The 17,245-nt window shown below is 40.3% G+C and overlaps 1 protein-coding gene across 1 annotated transcript in view; it reads right to left on the bottom strand.

Annotated features, from left to right (window-relative positions):
- Positions 1-3,775: 3,775 nt before the first annotated feature.
- The window catches only part of TYR (tyrosinase), a gene marked incomplete at both ends in the record, with an annotated part of 52,838 nt that continues 39,368 nt past the window's right edge, over positions 3,776-17,245 (bottom strand). Inside the window, 2 exons of the mRNA XM_084305848.1 lie at positions 3,776-3,999; positions 13,201-13,382. Of these exons, the coding sequence (XP_084161974.1) occupies positions 3,776-3,999; positions 13,201-13,382 (406 nt within the window). The remainder of the gene's footprint in view (positions 4,000-13,200; positions 13,383-17,245) is intronic.

Genomic DNA, 17,245 nt, shown 5'->3' with positions numbered 1-17,245 from the left:
GTCTGCCCCTCCACTCCCCTCATGAGGGAGCTGCAGGTTGCCATGAGGCCTCCCCTCAGCCTGCTCTGCTCTGGGCTGAACAAACCAAGGGACCTCAGCTGCTCCTCATATGGACCCTTCACCATCTTTGTAGCCCTCCTTTAGTCCTTTATACTCATTCCAATAATATCTTTCTTATGTGGTCAAGCCCCAAACTGTACACAGTTCTTAAGGTAAGGCCACATCAATGCTGAGTAAAATGTGACAACCACATCACTTGACTGGTTAGCTATACTGTGCTTAATGCATTCCAGGATACAGTTGGCTCTTTTGGATGCTAGGTGTACTGGGTCTGGCTGGAATGTTAACTTTCCCGGCAGCAGCCCATTCAGTGCCGTACTCTGTACTTGTAGCTGGAACAGCAGTGTTATCACACCAGTGTTGTGTCTACTGCTGAGCAGCAGTGGCACAGCATTGGGCCTTTCTCTAACCCTCCTAGGGGGTGGGCAAAAAAGTGAGGAGAGAAACATCACTAGGGCAGCTGACCTAAACCAATCAAAGGGATATTCCATACCATGTGGTGTCACACTCAGCAATAAAAGGTGGAAACAGGAAGAAGAGGGGAGGGGTGGGCTCTCGTTGAGAAGACGTCGGTCCTCCTCTCGAACACCGGCTGCGTGCGTTGAGGCCTTGCTTCAAGGACGTGGTCAATCATCGTTCATTTGTGGGAAGTAGAGAGTAATTTCTTTCCTCTGCACTTCCATATCGCTTTCATTTATTTTGTTTGTTTTCCTCCCTTTTTCCCCTTTCCCTTTTATTTCCCCTTAGTTAAATTGTTTAGTTCATGGTAGTCTTTATTTAATTATTATAATTATTTCCCTTTAATTAGATTATCCTTATCTCAACCCGTGAGTTGTTCTTTGCTTTACTTCTCCTCCTCCTTATCTAAAGGAGGGGGAGTGAGAGAGCGGTTGTGGGGTTTAGCTGCCCAGCACGGTAAAACCACCACACCAGGGCACGCTGCTGATACATACTGAGCTTACCACCAACCAAACCCCCAGATACCTCTCTGCTGGGCTACACTCCAGCCACTTGTCCACACATCTGTGTGAACAGCCAGGATTACCCAATCTCAGGTGCAGAATCCAGCACTTGCTCTTGTTAAATATCACATTGTTGGTGATTGCCCAGCTCTTTAATTTGTCAAGATCTCACTGTAAGTCCTCTCCCTTCCCTCTAGGAAGCCAACATTTTCTCCTAATTTTCAAACTTGCTTAGCATGCATTTGAGCCTTGCATTCAGTTCGTTTCTAAAAATATTGAATAGAACTGGCCCTAAAATGGGGCCCCACTGAACCCCATTAGTGTCTGGCCACCAGTCTGATGTAACTCCATTTACTATAACCCTTTGAGCCCCAATCATCAGCCAATTGTTCACCCATTGCATATCATACATGTCCAGCTGGACATTTTTTCCAGAAGGACACTGTAAGAGACGGTATCATAAACTTTGCTAAAATTCAAAAAGACCACATCTACTGGCTTCCCTTGATAAACCAGATGGGTAAATTTGTAACAAAAGGAAATTAAGTTTGTTAAGCAGGACTGTTGTTCCTGTACTTCAGAAACCAATTACAGTGCAATCACCCCCAAATGGAAATGAATCAATTTAGGTGCCCAGATGAAAAATACAAAAATAATGTATTTCAAAGGTCCATAACAATACTTACAGTAGGCAGTTATGAGAGAAAATAGCTTATTTGAGAGGTCCCTTGTCATTTGTTGACTAGGAAATATCACTCAGACCAATGGTCAAAGGACATGTTTACCTCATTTTACAATGAGGCCGTGTCTGCACTTCCTTCCCACTCACCTTCCCTCCCTGAGCCCTCTCACAACTCCCCTGGACCTGTTTGTGACTCCTCACATCCTTCAAGGTGCTCATGACTTCATTTCCCAGAGGCTAAATATACCACTTTCACCATAAGACTATCTTGAATGCCTGGAATAAATACAGATGACAGTATTGCCATTGGCAGAGCTGGTCACTCCAGCACCACATGCATGGACCTTATCTTGATCCACTATTTTTTTAAAAGAAGAACAGGCAGTGATGGGAATTCTCTGAGCCAGACTCACTACATAGATCATTTATGGACTGTATTGGGTTTACATGCAAGGTATATCTGGGAGAGAGAAGTCAGAAAATGTTGAGAGAAGCAGCCTTGCAGCCACCAGGGTCAGTGCAGAAGGAGGGCAGGAGGTGCTCCAGTCACGGAGTAGAAATTCCCCAATGACCTGTGGAGAGGAGCAGATGGCCTGGCAGGAGCTGCTCCCTGTGGGGGACCCGTGCTGGAGCAGTTTGCTCCTGGGGGGTGGACCCCATGATACGAAGCCATGTGGGAGCAGTTCTTGAAGAGCTGCAGCCTGTGGGCAGCCCCCACAGGCTCAGTTCAGGAAGGACGGCATCCTGTGGGAGGGACCCCAAGTGGAGCAGGGGCAGAGAGTGACCGTGAAGGAGCGGCGGAGGTGAAGCATCAGGGACTGACCACAGCCCCCATTCCCTGTTCCCCTGAACCACTTGGGGGGAGGAGGTGGAAGAGAATGGATGGGGCAGGAAGGTGGTTTTAAGATGCTTTTAGTTCTTACTGCTCTAGTCTGGTATTCATTGGCATTAAATTACATTTATGTCCCTTACACTGTGACAGTTTTGCCCATGATGGTCATTGTTGAGTGATCTACCTGTCTTTATCTCAACCCATGAGTTTTTTTTCATCGTATTTTCCTCCCATTCTGTTAAGGAGGGGGAGTGAGAGAGTGTCATGGTGATGCTTGGCTACCTAACAATGTTAAAGCGCAACAGGGACCACTGTGTGAATTTACACTTTTTGCTAGAGATGTGTTTTGGAACTACTGAAAGCCACTTGGTGTCTCCATCCCTGAAAATTAGCATTCCTTTTGGGTTAAGGTTCATCATGTAATTACATACTTGTCGTGTATGTATTGCTTGTATGGAATATGTGCATGCTGAGCAACCATAAGTCAACCATGATATAAAAAACTATAAGTCAAACTGAAGAGGAATATACACAGTGAGACTAGGTTTCATCTCCTAAAAACCCCTCTGCACCCCAGACAAATGGACAATGATATAGCAGAAGACTAACTGGAGCGTTTGAGACAAGTGAGAAGCAGTTCCTTAGAGCCCACTTGCTGCTGTTGATGTTCAATCAAGGACAAACAGGGCATTACTGGAGCTGGAAGGAAAATATAACCTAAAAGAAAAATGTGTCTCTGGGTCATTCACTCTGCTCAGAGACACAGCACATTTCTCTCACTAAACTATGAGGCTCTGAAGAACAGGATGAATGTAGCACTGATCTTGCAGTCAGGTGCCTCTCACTAAATCCATGCACCTACTTGTGCCCTGTGAATTTCTTCACATGGATTGGCCTATAAGATCAGAGTCTACAGATGTAAGAAAGCAAATAAAAGAGCAGAGAATTATACATTTGAATAACCAACACACAAGGCAGTCAGGTTCATAGAAGCGTTATTTAATCAAGCATTGGAAATACAAGGTGTTCCTTGGGTGGCATGGTAACATGTTGGATCTGAGAGATTTTGGAGGAGTGTATCTGATAAGTTACTGGAACAATGGAGATTACAAGAGGCATGAGGAACAAAACTGTCCAGCCTGCTTTTACAGCACACCTCAACAAGGTGTTTGTAAACATGAATCAAACACTGAATGCTTGATTAGCACCTTACTAACATCATTGAGTTACTGGAGGTCTTCAGAAATGGGATTGATAAGATATATTGTTGTAATCTTCACTTTCTGTGAGTAAGGGTTGTATCTCTGGAGAAGTTCCTGCTCTTTTCTTCTTGCAGGCCAGAATGAGGCTAGAGAGCACAGCAGTAACTATACCTCCAATCACAGCTGCACCAACCAGCCAGGGCCAGATCTGACGGGCTTGCTCAAGGTATGGTATTAAAAATTCCTGGAAAGAATCAAGTGCTGGAAAAAAAAAAAAAAAAAAGGAGAAAAACAGAGGTTGTTTTACGTGATGCAATGTAGTATCAGTTTACAGAGGCTGTATAACAGATAATACTGGAAAGTTCAGAGTAAAAAAATGATATTAAATTGTTACAAATTGAATGTTAAAAACAATTTTAAACAAATACCTTCAGTCCTTATAGTTAAAATTTCTCCATTTTTGTATTCGAGACAGGAGCAGAGTTCACTATCACCAGTGCTCCTTATGGTTTTATGAAAGCTGTAAGAATGTAACCCAAGAGCAATTTGAAAAAGTATGGCCAAAGGTCCTGCTAGGTTAGCATCTTGTTAACAACAATAACCAAAGCTGAGTACAAGTAAGAGTTTAAGAACAGGTTAAGCCTACCAGGATCTTTTCACAAAATACTTACCCAGCCTCTGGCAACTGCGGTACCTCTCCCCAGCTGCTCCCCCCTTAAATTATAAATATTTTCCTGCCATCTTCCAGTTCAGTAGAAGTAATGGCCCTCTGAAAAGATTATTTTGGTTTGGGGTACCTTCAAAGTTAAACCACATTTGATGCCTGAATCACTTTCTGAGATATGTTCCAATTTAGGCTGATTTTAGGCAGGAGTTGGTTGGTTTTTCCCTTCAACTAGGCTTCATTTTGGGGAATGCTTTGTTTTTACTTTTCTGGTCCTTGTTTTCAAGTTAATCCAATTTTGTATTCTGAGATTGGATTTGCAAGAGTCTGCATGTTCAGCCTTCTGTTTCTGTCCTCATTAGACACTTAAATGCTATATAACACTAAGAATTAAAAATAAATAAATAGGTTCTTGATAAGTTCAGAAATAGTTCTGCAAACCTCTGTGTATGAGGTACCTTCTCTCTTTAATCCTTCATTTCTCATCTGTCAAATAAGGAAGGATGGTACCATTCACTGAACCCTCTGCATTGTGAATATAAATTAATATTCCTGCAGGACACAGCTGCTATAGTGATTGTCACAAAGAAAAGTGCAAGATGACACATTTTCAGGACAACATTTTAAGAGTGTTCAATAAATCATATATTAGGCTACACACTGCTTAACTGAGAAAAAGAAAATCAAAACTCAAAAGGCTTGGACATCTGGTTCTTAATGAATGCTAGATAGGTTGTGTAGTAAGGTGGGGGTCTGGGTAAAATAGTGTGTAGTTAAAAATAGTACACAGATACAGGCCTAGAGGGTGAACTATGACTTAAAAGCACAATTCTGGCAATTCTTAACTTTGTGTGCTTTACTCCATAATCCCAGTGTTTTTTAATGCAACTCTATCAGGTTTATATTGTAAACATGACTAAATTAGAAACAATTTGGTTATTCAAACTGGAGAATGCATGTGATAGATGAAAGTTAATACATAACAGATATGGTCTTTATAATATAGAAAAAGAATTATCACAAAGTTCTACATCTTGTTGAATTTATCTGTAAGTGAGGATTTTTAAGTGACTTCATAAATTTGTATATTGTCTTTCAACAGACTCTCTCCTCCATCAATATAACTTTGAAACCTGAAATACTTTCTCACTGGTAAAACACAGCATGACTTTGAGATGAAGAGTTGTCGCATTTCACAGCAGTACCTCTCAGAAGAAATTTATGTATTTTATTATATCCTGATATTCAGTCAAACATGTCTTTCTTTGCTTTCAACCTCAGTCTGTACAGTTTCTGTAATTAGCTCAAAGGCAACAGCCACCTCCTGGCATCCGCTGCCTATTTTCTACTTCTTTTTGCTGCACAAAAGATGCTTGTCTTCTCCATCACAAAGTTGCCATGGCAACCCTTGAGTGTCAGCGGATGGAGCACCCCAGGGCACGCTATAATCTGTAGTCTGTGACTGAAATACCACCAAAAACCTATGATTGGCCTGGCTGCCCTGCAGAAATCCTGCAAACTGGAATTTAGAGGACTACGCTACCATAATGCCTTAATCTTTAACTGTGCAAGGCCCAAGAGCACAGTGACTATCTGGGAAAAGTGTCAAGGGAGTGAAGCTCCCACGTAGCTGCGTTGTGGGAGATATTAGCCAATGCCAGCTCATTTCCTTCTGTATTGGTGCTTGGAGTCAAAGGATAATCCTCACGGGAAGGTGCCATGGCCATTGATTAAAGCTGTCCGTTCAGTCATTAGGTTCATAACAAAGCAAGAGCAAGCCAGGTCATGCTGGTGCTTGATATCTAGCCTTCCATTAGTGACTAACACCAATAATACCTCTTCTTGCTCTTTCTGATAGGAAAATAGCAGTGATTAACCTCCATCACGGTCTTAGCATTCCACTCTTGATGTTCTCTTTCTTCTCAAAGAGTGTTAGCTCTAGGTAACAGCAATGTAACATTTCTCACTCTTAATACATCAGATCCTTTTCCTTTTCCTTTTCCTTTTCCTTTTCCTTTTCCTTTTCCTTTTCCTTTTCCTTTTCCTTTTCCTTTTCCATTTCCATTTTTCTTTCCTTTTTCCCTTTCATTTTTTTCCTTTTTTTCTTTTCCACTTTTCCTTCCTTCCTTCCTTCCTTCCTTCCTTCCTTCCTTCCTTCCTTCCTTCCTTCCTTCCTTCCTTCCTTCCTTCCTTCCTTCCTTCCTTCCTTCCTTCCTTCCTTCCTTCCTTCCTTCCTTCCTTCCTTTATTCCTTCTTCTCCCCCCACTTTTCTTTTTAATTTACAAATAATGAACAGTCCCCTTTGCCCAGATCATTGGATGTCATTGAGAGAGTAGGAAACTACAGCACTGTAATTTTGAAAAAAAGTAATGTGTGATTCCTATATTTAGGGTAATAATGTAAACTTTTATTGATTCATCCTTTTGTGGTGATCTCAAACTACATTATTGATATAATGGATCCCAAGGCTGGAAAAAAATAAGTTAATATTTAAATATTATTGAAAGAATATTTATATATTTTAGATATTCATTTTATGTAAACTAGAGGAAGGAAAAGTCAAGGGTTAATTCTACAAATTGGAAATAAAAATTATGTCCAGCCAAGAAATAAACAAATTTTCTATCATTTTCTATCACCATATGTCCAACTGGTATATTGGCAGTCTTTCTCTTCCATTTGGTATGCTTTTCTACCCCTAACGTGGGCAGTTAAGGAGCATCAGATTTTAATGCAAACTTTGAGACAACGCAAACATCAGCTCAAGCTTGCAATTTTTTTTCTCATCTTAGTGATTAAGTTATTTCCATTTAGTTGCTGCCATTTCCTTGATATGGTATGGATGGTTTCACTGATTTTATCCTTTTGGATGATCAAACTGAAATGCTAGTGAGACTTCCACAACCAACAACAAGGAAGATGATCTGGTAGGGATTTCAAGTTATAGACTCCCTCAGCCTTAATGTAGGATCATTTGAACCCGCTGTGATGGAAAATTCACAGCTCTCACAAACTTCATTAGATTTTTCTTATTCTTAGTTTGGAAAGTTTTTCATAATGTGTTCTGATGACGAGAGATAGTCTAAAGACTCAGACATTGTCCATTATCTTGGAAGAAAGAGATGCTCTGCAATGGGTGTTAGTAGGTTATTTACAGTAGAACCACAGTATCTAATGATGTAAATTCAAGCTGTTCCCTTTCAGTTCTACTTTGAGTCTAAGGCAGGTAAATCTGAAAACTATAATCCATCCCATCGTACATCATGTGGCTGGCTGTAGGAACAGTGAGAACCAGAACATTTCTGTATGAGTGGTAAGATGAGTGGTAAGAGCCTTACAGGTTTGTTTTTTTTTTTGTTTGTTTTTTTTTTTTTCCTTCTATGCTGAAGTCATTTAGAGTTGTCTCTGCCTGTTACTTTTGCATAGTAACATTGCTGTGCATTCCTGCCCACTCACTGGCAACGATGACACATCCGCAGAGTGGATTACTGGTAAAAACAGATTACTTTGGTGTACTGAAAGAAGATAAATAAACATTTCCTAAGTGTATTTATAGAGCAATACTGTTTATTTATTTATTTTTTGTTTGACAACCTCAGTTAACACTTGGACCTCTCTTTCACAGTTTTCTTCCATGTACTTCTCAAAAAAAGGTGAGATATGTCCATAGGTTACCTGATATGAGAACACTATCTGCTATCTGCTATTAAGTTGTTACTAACTCACCAAAAAACAGTTTCCTACATCTAAATGGCTCCAAGGGGGGGAACAAAAAAAAGAAAGCAGCTTTTAAAACACATATTTATGCTCCTCCATTAAGCACTGTTACATAACTGTTAAAAAATCTGCTCATACTCTTCTTTCCAAAGAATATTTTTTTACTTCTTGCTTTCTTTGGTTGTTTCACCTGTTTTAAGTAAACTTATTCTACACTTCCTTATCTCTGCCTGAAGAAAATCATGGGACCCAAACTCTTCTCATCTTTTATTTATTTCAGAAATGTAAACCACTTCCCAAGACAGCATTTCTCCAGTACTGTCACCTTTAATTGCATTCTCTTGTCCCAGGATCCACATTTTGTTGCACAGACCACAGTTTTATCATAAGCTTTTCCATGCACAATGTCACTGTTTCACAGCTTGGCCAACAATGTGTGCTCTTGAGAAAGGGGACCCAGCCCAGCCCCTCTGTGGTGGTGACATATTTGCCAGTTGCCACATTTTCTAGTTGCTTGGCTGTGATTGTGCAACAAAACTGCTGAAGAGCCAGAAATAGAAATGAGCTGCAGGCAAAATCTGGATCTGAGCTCTCTCTTGCAACATATCCATGAGCAACCTGGCCTTCTGCATTGTAATCACAATGCTTTTATCCCTTTCTTTGCCCTGAGTGTCAAGGCCCCTTAGTTAAAATGTCCAAAAAAAAAAAAAAGTGAGTCACCCAGCAACATTTAGAATGGTCATCAAATTGTTCCCACTAAAAGAGGGAGATTTTCTGGGTAAAAGTCAGGGCTGTGTCTATGAGTTTTTCTGTTCTTATTTTTAAAACAAACAAAAGAAACAAAATCAACCAGCAACAACCACAACAAGAATAATAAAGAAAATACTTAGTCTAGACCTTCAAAGATAAGTGCTTGGAACAGTTCTCGTCACAGCAAATTGTTTTGACAGCTATTGCTAGGTGGTGCCGTTAGTCTTCCAAATCTCTTTTATTGATGCTAACAAATGTTCATTTTCAGTAAGCCATGCCAATTGTGGCAGTTTTACAGTTCACGGTTCTCATGTCAAGCAAAGTTGGGTGTCTGCTTCAGTTTCTGCTCAAATCAGCTCCCCAGAAAACAGGCTCTGACATGTGTTTTTGATTCCCGAGGGATGGATTTCCATCTACACTATTTGTGACCACTTCTGCTTCAGGGCTGTCATACTTATAAAAATAAATGAAACTGCAATTAAAATAGCCACATACTGTCACACATTGATTTGCTTTTCAGTGGAAAGCAGGGCTCCAGGCACCAGCTTTTCCTCATGAGAAGATCAACAATATAATTTAGCATTAAAACACCATTTTGTCATTGGATTCTTTCCCAGTTTTTTTTTCCTTGTAACCAGCCCCATCATGTTCTGTATAGTCCTACTTGTTCTCTAGCAAGCTGCTGGTGCCGCATCTCAGAACTGCTGCTGTTGCTGCTTGCCTCCAGCTGCTTTCTTTAAAAGACCTGGTTGGTGTGCTCATTCCTCTCTCTGTCCTATCCCTGTTCCTCTGCTTGTCCTCTTCCTCCTCATTTGGATGATCTGCATCCAGAGATGTTACCTCCTCTTGATCACCCAGATTTTTACAGCTAGTATGTATTTTTTGTTTGTTTGTTTGTTTGTTTGTTTTTCTCTTTCTATTTTTTTTTTCCTATCTGTCTAGTAACCCCTTGCTGCCAAGACATAAAATTTCTGTGCATCCTTGAGTACAAGGGAGATTTCAAGGGGGGTTGGCAGGCTTTCCTGCTTCAGTTCCTGTATCAAGAAATTCCTGTTTACTCTAATACTTCTCTTAACCCATCGTTCCTCTCTAGAGAACAGGATGGGTTTAAACACTGAAGTACTGAGAAAATCCATATCTGCATTTTGTGGTTCCAGGCCATTTTCCACTTCTAACCAGTTCTTCCCTTCAGATAAGAAATAGCTTAAACTCTCTTTTTGTCAGTGAGATTAACAAAAGGCTGAACAATGTCTGAGGATTATCTGGGTTTTCTAAATGAGGTTGAATTTCACTGTTTTCTCTAATTCACTCTTTTTAAATTATCTTTTCACAAAATAATTAAGAAAGTACTTTCCTTACCTCTGTGTTAAAAATGTGGGCAGAATTTAATAAGAATTTCATTTTCCACGGACTGTGTACTCCTCTAGGGAAAGGCAAGAGATCAGGAGGCAATAGAATTGAATTGCTACATGGTAAATAATTTACCATTTTCTTTCTTTTGCAGTACCAATTCAGTACTCAACATTTCTGACTGTCATGGTGCTTTGAAATTTTTTTTTTTTTAGGGGCATGATTCTAGGAATAATGTGTTTTTCAGAAACTGGTGACTCTCATTAAAATATATATATATTTATTTCTAATCTTGATTAGGAACTAAATTGTGGTTACATGAGCAAAAAGGCAAAAATGCATCTAATAAGACCAAAATAATAATTTTGAGATTATATTTGAAATATTTATTAGATTGTGTTCCCTCTGAATAAATGGAGATGACCAAATATTTTATGGTGTGTTAGGTGAAATATTGACTTCTTTCTCTGTGTTTTCATGAAAATAACGTCTTAACATTCATCTATGAGAGTTGAAGATTTCTTTCCTCACACATAAAATAGTTTAAAAAAATGCATTTTCTGGATGACTGTAAATTGCAAGCTGGATTTTACCTGAGAATTGAATGAACAAGCTAAATTCCTGATTTCACAGTTTATCAAGTACGCAGAGAGCACAGTACTCACAGTACTGGTAAGCAAAATCCATAAGAAAAGCAGAGGTGTTCTGAGAACTGATATAATTTCAATAAAAGAAAAAAAAAAAAAAAAAAAAAAGCAACGAGAATGTTAAGTGTTGCTAAAATGTCCCTAGTGCTTTTGCTTTATAATTATTGGACTTCTAGCTCTTAATTGCCTCTTAACCGAAGAGACACATTAGCAGAAAGTTTTCTGCCTAAAACAGGAGAAGCAAACATGCATAGTAATCTATTCCTTCAGTGGCCAATATTCTGTAAAGGTAACTGCATCCCACTACCCTGGTAGCTTTTGGTGGTGGCGAACATCAGACAGGTCTGATCATTCCAGTGAGACGCGTCTGATCATTCCAATGGCCTAATTTTATAAAGGATTTAGGCCAAAGTATCCAAGCAATCCTAAGTTCTGGGCAACTTGATAGCTTTAGCAGAATTTAGCCCTTACCTTAGACAATAAAGAGACTCAAGCAAAACTGATGAAGTCCCCTACCCTAAGCACAAGATCTGATCTACCTGAGGTTTCCCGGTATCTGAAGCCCCACAGGCCTCTTTCCTCACAGTGCCTGAGAATGGCTAAGACACCCAAATCAAAGCCATCTCTGAACAGCAATGCAAGTCAAAACCATTACCAAACAGAGCAAAACTCATTCAATTAAATTAAATTTACATTATGAATGATTCAGTCGCATGCTGTATAAATAACCACAGGACAAGCACAAGGCCAACAGGTCTCCATTTTAAGTGCTGCACAAACACTGTGTTGGTCTTCGGTATGCAGATTAATTTTACTTTGGGGTTTTAAGAGATCAGCTTTATTTCATTTGTAAACCAGAAAGAGAGCTTTGGATCTGCTGTCCCTTAAATCATCTAGAATCTGAAAATCAACTTTTTTCTATTTATGTTGCACATTATCAATTGAGCTGGGTGTCGTGGTTCCGCTCGAGTGGGCAGCCGAGCTCCACCACAGCCGCTCTCTCACTCCCCCTCCTCAAAGAGGAATGGGGAGAAAATATGTGAAAAGGGCTCAAGGATTGAGATAAGGACGAGAAAATCACGCAATAATTATTGTAACGGGCAAAACAGACTCGGCATAAGGAGATAGTAAGATTTATTGCCTACAACTAACAAGCGAGAGAAGTGAGAAAACAAAGGAAAAAAAAAACAAAAGCACCTTCCCCCCCATCCACCCTCTTCCACCTCCTTCCCCCGAATGGCTCAGGGGAATAGGGGAATGGGGGTTATGATCAGTCTAGAGCACTTCTTCTCTGCCGCTCCTTCTCGGTCACTCTCGTCCCCTGTGCTGTGGGGTCCCACCCACGGGATGCAGTCCTTGATGAACTGATCCGGCGTGGGCTTCCCACAGGCAGCAGCTCTTCCAGAACTGCTCCAGATATGGGTCCGTACCACGGGGTCCATCCCTCAGGAGAAAACTGCTCCAACCTGGCTCCCCTACGGGCAGCAGCTCCTGCCAGGTCACCTGCTCCTGCGTGGTCTCCTCTCCACGGGCTACAGGTCCGGCCCGGAATCTGCTCCGGCAGGGGTCTTCCACAGGCGGCAGCCTCCGTCGGTGCAGGGCCACCTGCTCCACCGTGGTCTCCTCCACGGGCTGCAGCGTGGAACCCTGCTCCACCGTGGTACTCCATGGGCTGCAGGGGGACATCCTGCTTCACCATGGTCCTCACCACAGGCCGCAGGGGACTTCTGCTCCGGCGCCTGGAGCACCTCTCCCCCTCCCTCTACACTGACCTTGGCACGTGCAAGGCTGTTCTCTCACTCCTGGCTGCTGTCTGGCGCAGCGTTTTTTCCCTGTCTTAAATATGCTCTCACAGAGGCGCAAACAACATCGCTTATTGGCTCAGATCCGGAAAACAATGGGGCCCTTCCCAAACATGGGGCAGCTTCTAGATCTTTCTCACAGAAACCACCCCTATGGCTCCCTGCTACCAAAACCTTGCCACGTAAACCCACTACACTGGGTAAACAGCAGACTCAAAATCCAGCACTTTTTCCTCCCTTTTCTAATCATGAGTTGACCCTCTGGGTCATATTCAGCCCTTATTGAAGCTAGGCTAGATAAGAATGATGTCAGTGACTGATTTTTGATTGGGACTTTTTTAATGGTCTTATGTTGACTCTGCATATCACCAGATGAGAAATATGAAAACAAGAAGGTACAACTTAGGACTATATTATGGAAAAAAACTGGAATAGAAGGATTTATATACATATATTTATATATATATATAGTCATTCTGCAGTCACTGTCCATGTTATAAGCAACAAATTCGACTTAAAATTGTAGTGTTACCTGGTTCTTGTAGATACTCATAGTCATACCCCAGCTCTCTTGATGGTATAAAAAATTCTCCATTTCTGTAAAGAGGAATAAAGGGGACCATGTAATTTTCTCGATTGTGGCCGATGGGTGCATTGGCTGCTGGGTAAACTTCTAGGATGGGCCTGTGTCTTCTTAACCACCGCTCAAAAATGCTATGGAAGAAAAAACATGTCTATTAATGGTGGTGATTAACAGAAATTTTCTTCTTGAAGAAAAAAAAAAAAAAGTTGATGCATTTTTCTTGACCTCTGGAGACAGAGAGGCATTCAATGTCTGTTGTTTATCTGTATAATACTTTCCAAGTAGTTTAGGTTTAGCTATTTTGACCTGAGTTCCTGTTCAAGCCTCTGAAAAGCAAAGGACTACAGTTCTTTAGAGAGGCTGAATATGCTTTTAAATTCCCTAAATGCAATTCACTGTGTCACTATGACCTGACTGTAATTTCTGTTCAGTAATTCATATGGTTGTGAGGGATACAGAGAAAAGGTTTAAAGATCTCAGTCCTTGCTTGTCACTCTCAGAAACTTTTTGACTCTTTCTGGATGGTCTTGTCCCCAGCTGCTCACTCTCCTCCCTCCTCTTTTTTTTTTTTTTTTTCCCACTGTAACTAGAGGTTTTCAGTCCTGCATTAAACTGTGGTTACACCATGACTGATTGGACACCACCGAGGGGCTGGAAATATCTGAGGAAGAAAGGATGTGCTATATGAGGCCAAAAACTTGATAAAGGAGTTCAGCTGTCAGGAAAGATGCTTTCTGTAACCATAGGTTTGATCTACACTTCTGACCTGAGCTGGTCTTTTCCATTTTCATTCCTTTAGCTGTCTCCTAGCACAGATTTGTAAGTCTGTGCTTTAATGTGGAGGGAGAAAGCTTAAGTGCTGCAGTATAGGAACAGAACAGTTTGTATTGATATTTTCAAGTCAACTCTTGGATGTGTTTGGAAAACAAAATTAACAACCCTCCAAAGCATTCTCAGTTCTTCTCCCTTTGTGCCTGAGCTTTGTCTGCTCAATTCTTCACCTTGATTCAATCCTCAGAACCTTTCCCAAATTCCCTACTGTTTACACTGTGTTTACACCTTGGCTTGTCAGCAAACACCTGGATATGCCACGTTAGAACAGGGAAGGTGGCAAGGAGCTGCCAGGGGAACAGATGCAGGCATCTTACATGTAAATATAAGGGAGTCCACACTTCATCAAAAGAACTCGGTAGAAGGGCATTATTGACATCAAGCTCAGGGAGGGATCACTGAACTCATTTATCAATTATGAGGGATTTAAAAATACAAGGATCTAAAGAGACTTCTAGATTATACTTTATTTGGAACCTTGGCTCAACAGTTGCTCAGGATTGAAGGTGTTTTACATGTATAAAAGGGCTGCTCCCTAACACCAGCCACTGGCTGGAGGACACACGCTCCCCATACCCCTGTAATTAATAACCAGTTGTTCAGGGACTCAAGTTATCTCAAAAAAACAGACCCTAAGTGCAAGTGCTTTGAAGCATCAGGATCTCAGTGGAACGTGCAGGAATTCTGCAGGTAGAATTTTACCTCCTGTCATTCAGCAGAAATGTTGAGAAACACTTCGATTATTCCATCAAAATTAAAACCCTCTCTCCCTCATCAAAACAGATCTTGGGCCAGAACCTTGGTTCTTTTTTAGGATCAAAAGATTTATTAGATGAAAGCATCACTACGTTCATCCACCTTGTCAACCCTTAACAATGCAGGTATTAATCTTGATTAAGATTTTCATTTGTGGCTCTCATCTTCAGTTAATTTCATCAGCCCTGTCTAGAAAAACTCTTGTCAGAATAATAATGCTCAGCTGAAGCTTTCAAATGGATAAATTTAAACAATGATATCAAGGCTTCAGCTGCAGTTATGAGAAAGTTTGAACAGAAAGTCTGTAATCAGATTACATCTTTGGAGAATGGCATAGAGAAATTCAGTAATCATTTAAAAAGGCATACAATGTATGGGAAATCAGGCTGCTAGTTTAGCTTGGGAGTGGGAGAGAGGGAGGGTGTTGGACTACAGTCCTTACACTGCTTGCCTCTTGTGTTTTGGGCAAGGCACCCTTACTGTCAGTGCTTTGTTTTGTTTTGTTTTGTTTTTTTTTTTTTGTTTTTCCAAGCAGTTGTAGATGAGAACTGAGATAGCTCTTCTCTACAGTGTAAGACTGCTAGAGATACAGAGGCACTTAAGTTATAAGGATGTGATTATAATTTAAGAAGGCAGAGAAAGGACTTAGATGAGATTTTCAAGGTCTGATGATGATCCACACCCTAACATTTGAATGCTCAGTCTGAGGTACTTTTTGGGGTCTGTTTTTCAGAAAACGCTGAAGCTACATTCAGCAACCACATTTTAAAAATCTGAAGGGTTGATGAGCACACAATTCAGAGCTAGAAGTTGTCATTCACCTGAAATAGCTTTGCATGACATGCCCTGAAATGCAGCATTCTCCCTGGATGACTTAAATGTTGCAGTTTCATAAGCAGTTTCAAGAATTCTTAGGCCAGTAATCTTTTAAATAGAATGCAAATGTAAAGCATTTCCATGGAAATGAATATATGTGCTTTGGATTCCTTCATTTGCAGTGTGGTTCCCACATAAGATACCAAGCTGTTCTTAGCCATAGCAGGAGCATTGAATTACTGGCTCTTGCAGCTGATTCTTAGATTAAGATGCAATCATATGTCTCTAATTAATGATATGATGATTTGTGCTGATGCATAAGTTATGTTGCACAATTAATTGAGTTGTTTATGAATAGTTCCCTCCTTTAGCCAACATAAAACAATATAATCTTTACAAAAATGTCATAAATATGTTTCCTCTAACATATCTGTATGTCACTATAAAAATCTCAAAAATAGCCCTTTGAGTTTTAAGAGTCACACTTTCCATTACTCCCTCCAGAATAGCTGGCCTTGTGCATTTATCTTTCCATTTCCTTGGCTTTTTTTTCTTTTTTTCTTTACACTTTGAAATATTAGGATCATATTCTGCTTGTTAATAAAGCAATTCAAAGAAGTTGCATTCATTCTTTCCATTTAAAGGCTTGTTCCCAGCTTGTTCAGTAAGATGGGCTCACGATACTCATTCTTTTCTCAGCAAGATAATGCATGATGCTCTGTATTTTTGGTGAGGATCTTCATCTTCATTTTTTTTATTCTTTTGCCTGAAAAATCTGATATCTTTGATACATATTTTTTCTTTGCCTTTTTTTTTTTTTTTTTTTTTTTTTTTTAACTATCTCATCTGTTTGTATCTCTCCATTTAAAAGGATGAACTGCCATTTCTCGGTTTAACCATATTTTGTTAGAAAAGTTATGAAAGAAGGAATCTTACACTTGCTTTTTAAGAAAGGTTTTCCAGCTGGGTGGAAAAATAAGTCTCCCAGTTCATTCAGCTGGAGAGAAAATCCATGGAGAGAGTGAAACAAGATATATATTGTTGTAAAATCCAAACAGTTCTTGTTGGGCATCATAGGTAATTTTGTATCAGAGAGTTACATTTTATGACTCCCGTGATGACCATCCATGACCGATGCATTTAACTCTCTTCATACATTCACCAGTCACCTCTTTATTTTCCATGTACCTTAGCAGAGTTTCCAGGAGAATCTGTTCTATGATTTTGCCAGGCACAGAGGTGAGACTGACTGGCCTGTAGTTCCCTGGGTCTTTTTTCTCTTTTTAAAAATTAAAAAATTAAAAATACTCTTTCCCCTCTACCAGTTAGTGCAAACTTCATCAGACTGCCACGACTTCTCAAATACGATGAACAGTGGCTTTAAAATTACATTTGCCTCTTCCCTCGGGACCCATGGATGCATCTCATCAGGTCCCATGGATCTGTGCACCTTCAGGTTCCTTAGATAGTCTCAAATTTGATCTTCTCCTACAGTGGGAGGTTCATCATTCTCGCAGTCCCTGACTTTGCCTTCTGGGCCTGGGCCATGTGCTGGAGTTCTTGCTGCTGAAGACTGAGGCAAAAAAGTCAT

The sequence above is a fragment of the Netta rufina genome (assembly GCF_964035555.1).
Source record: "Netta rufina genome assembly, chromosome: 1".
Taxonomy (NCBI): domain Eukaryota; kingdom Metazoa; phylum Chordata; class Aves; order Anseriformes; family Anatidae; genus Netta; species Netta rufina.
This window is presented reverse-complemented; position numbering and strand designations above follow the sequence as displayed.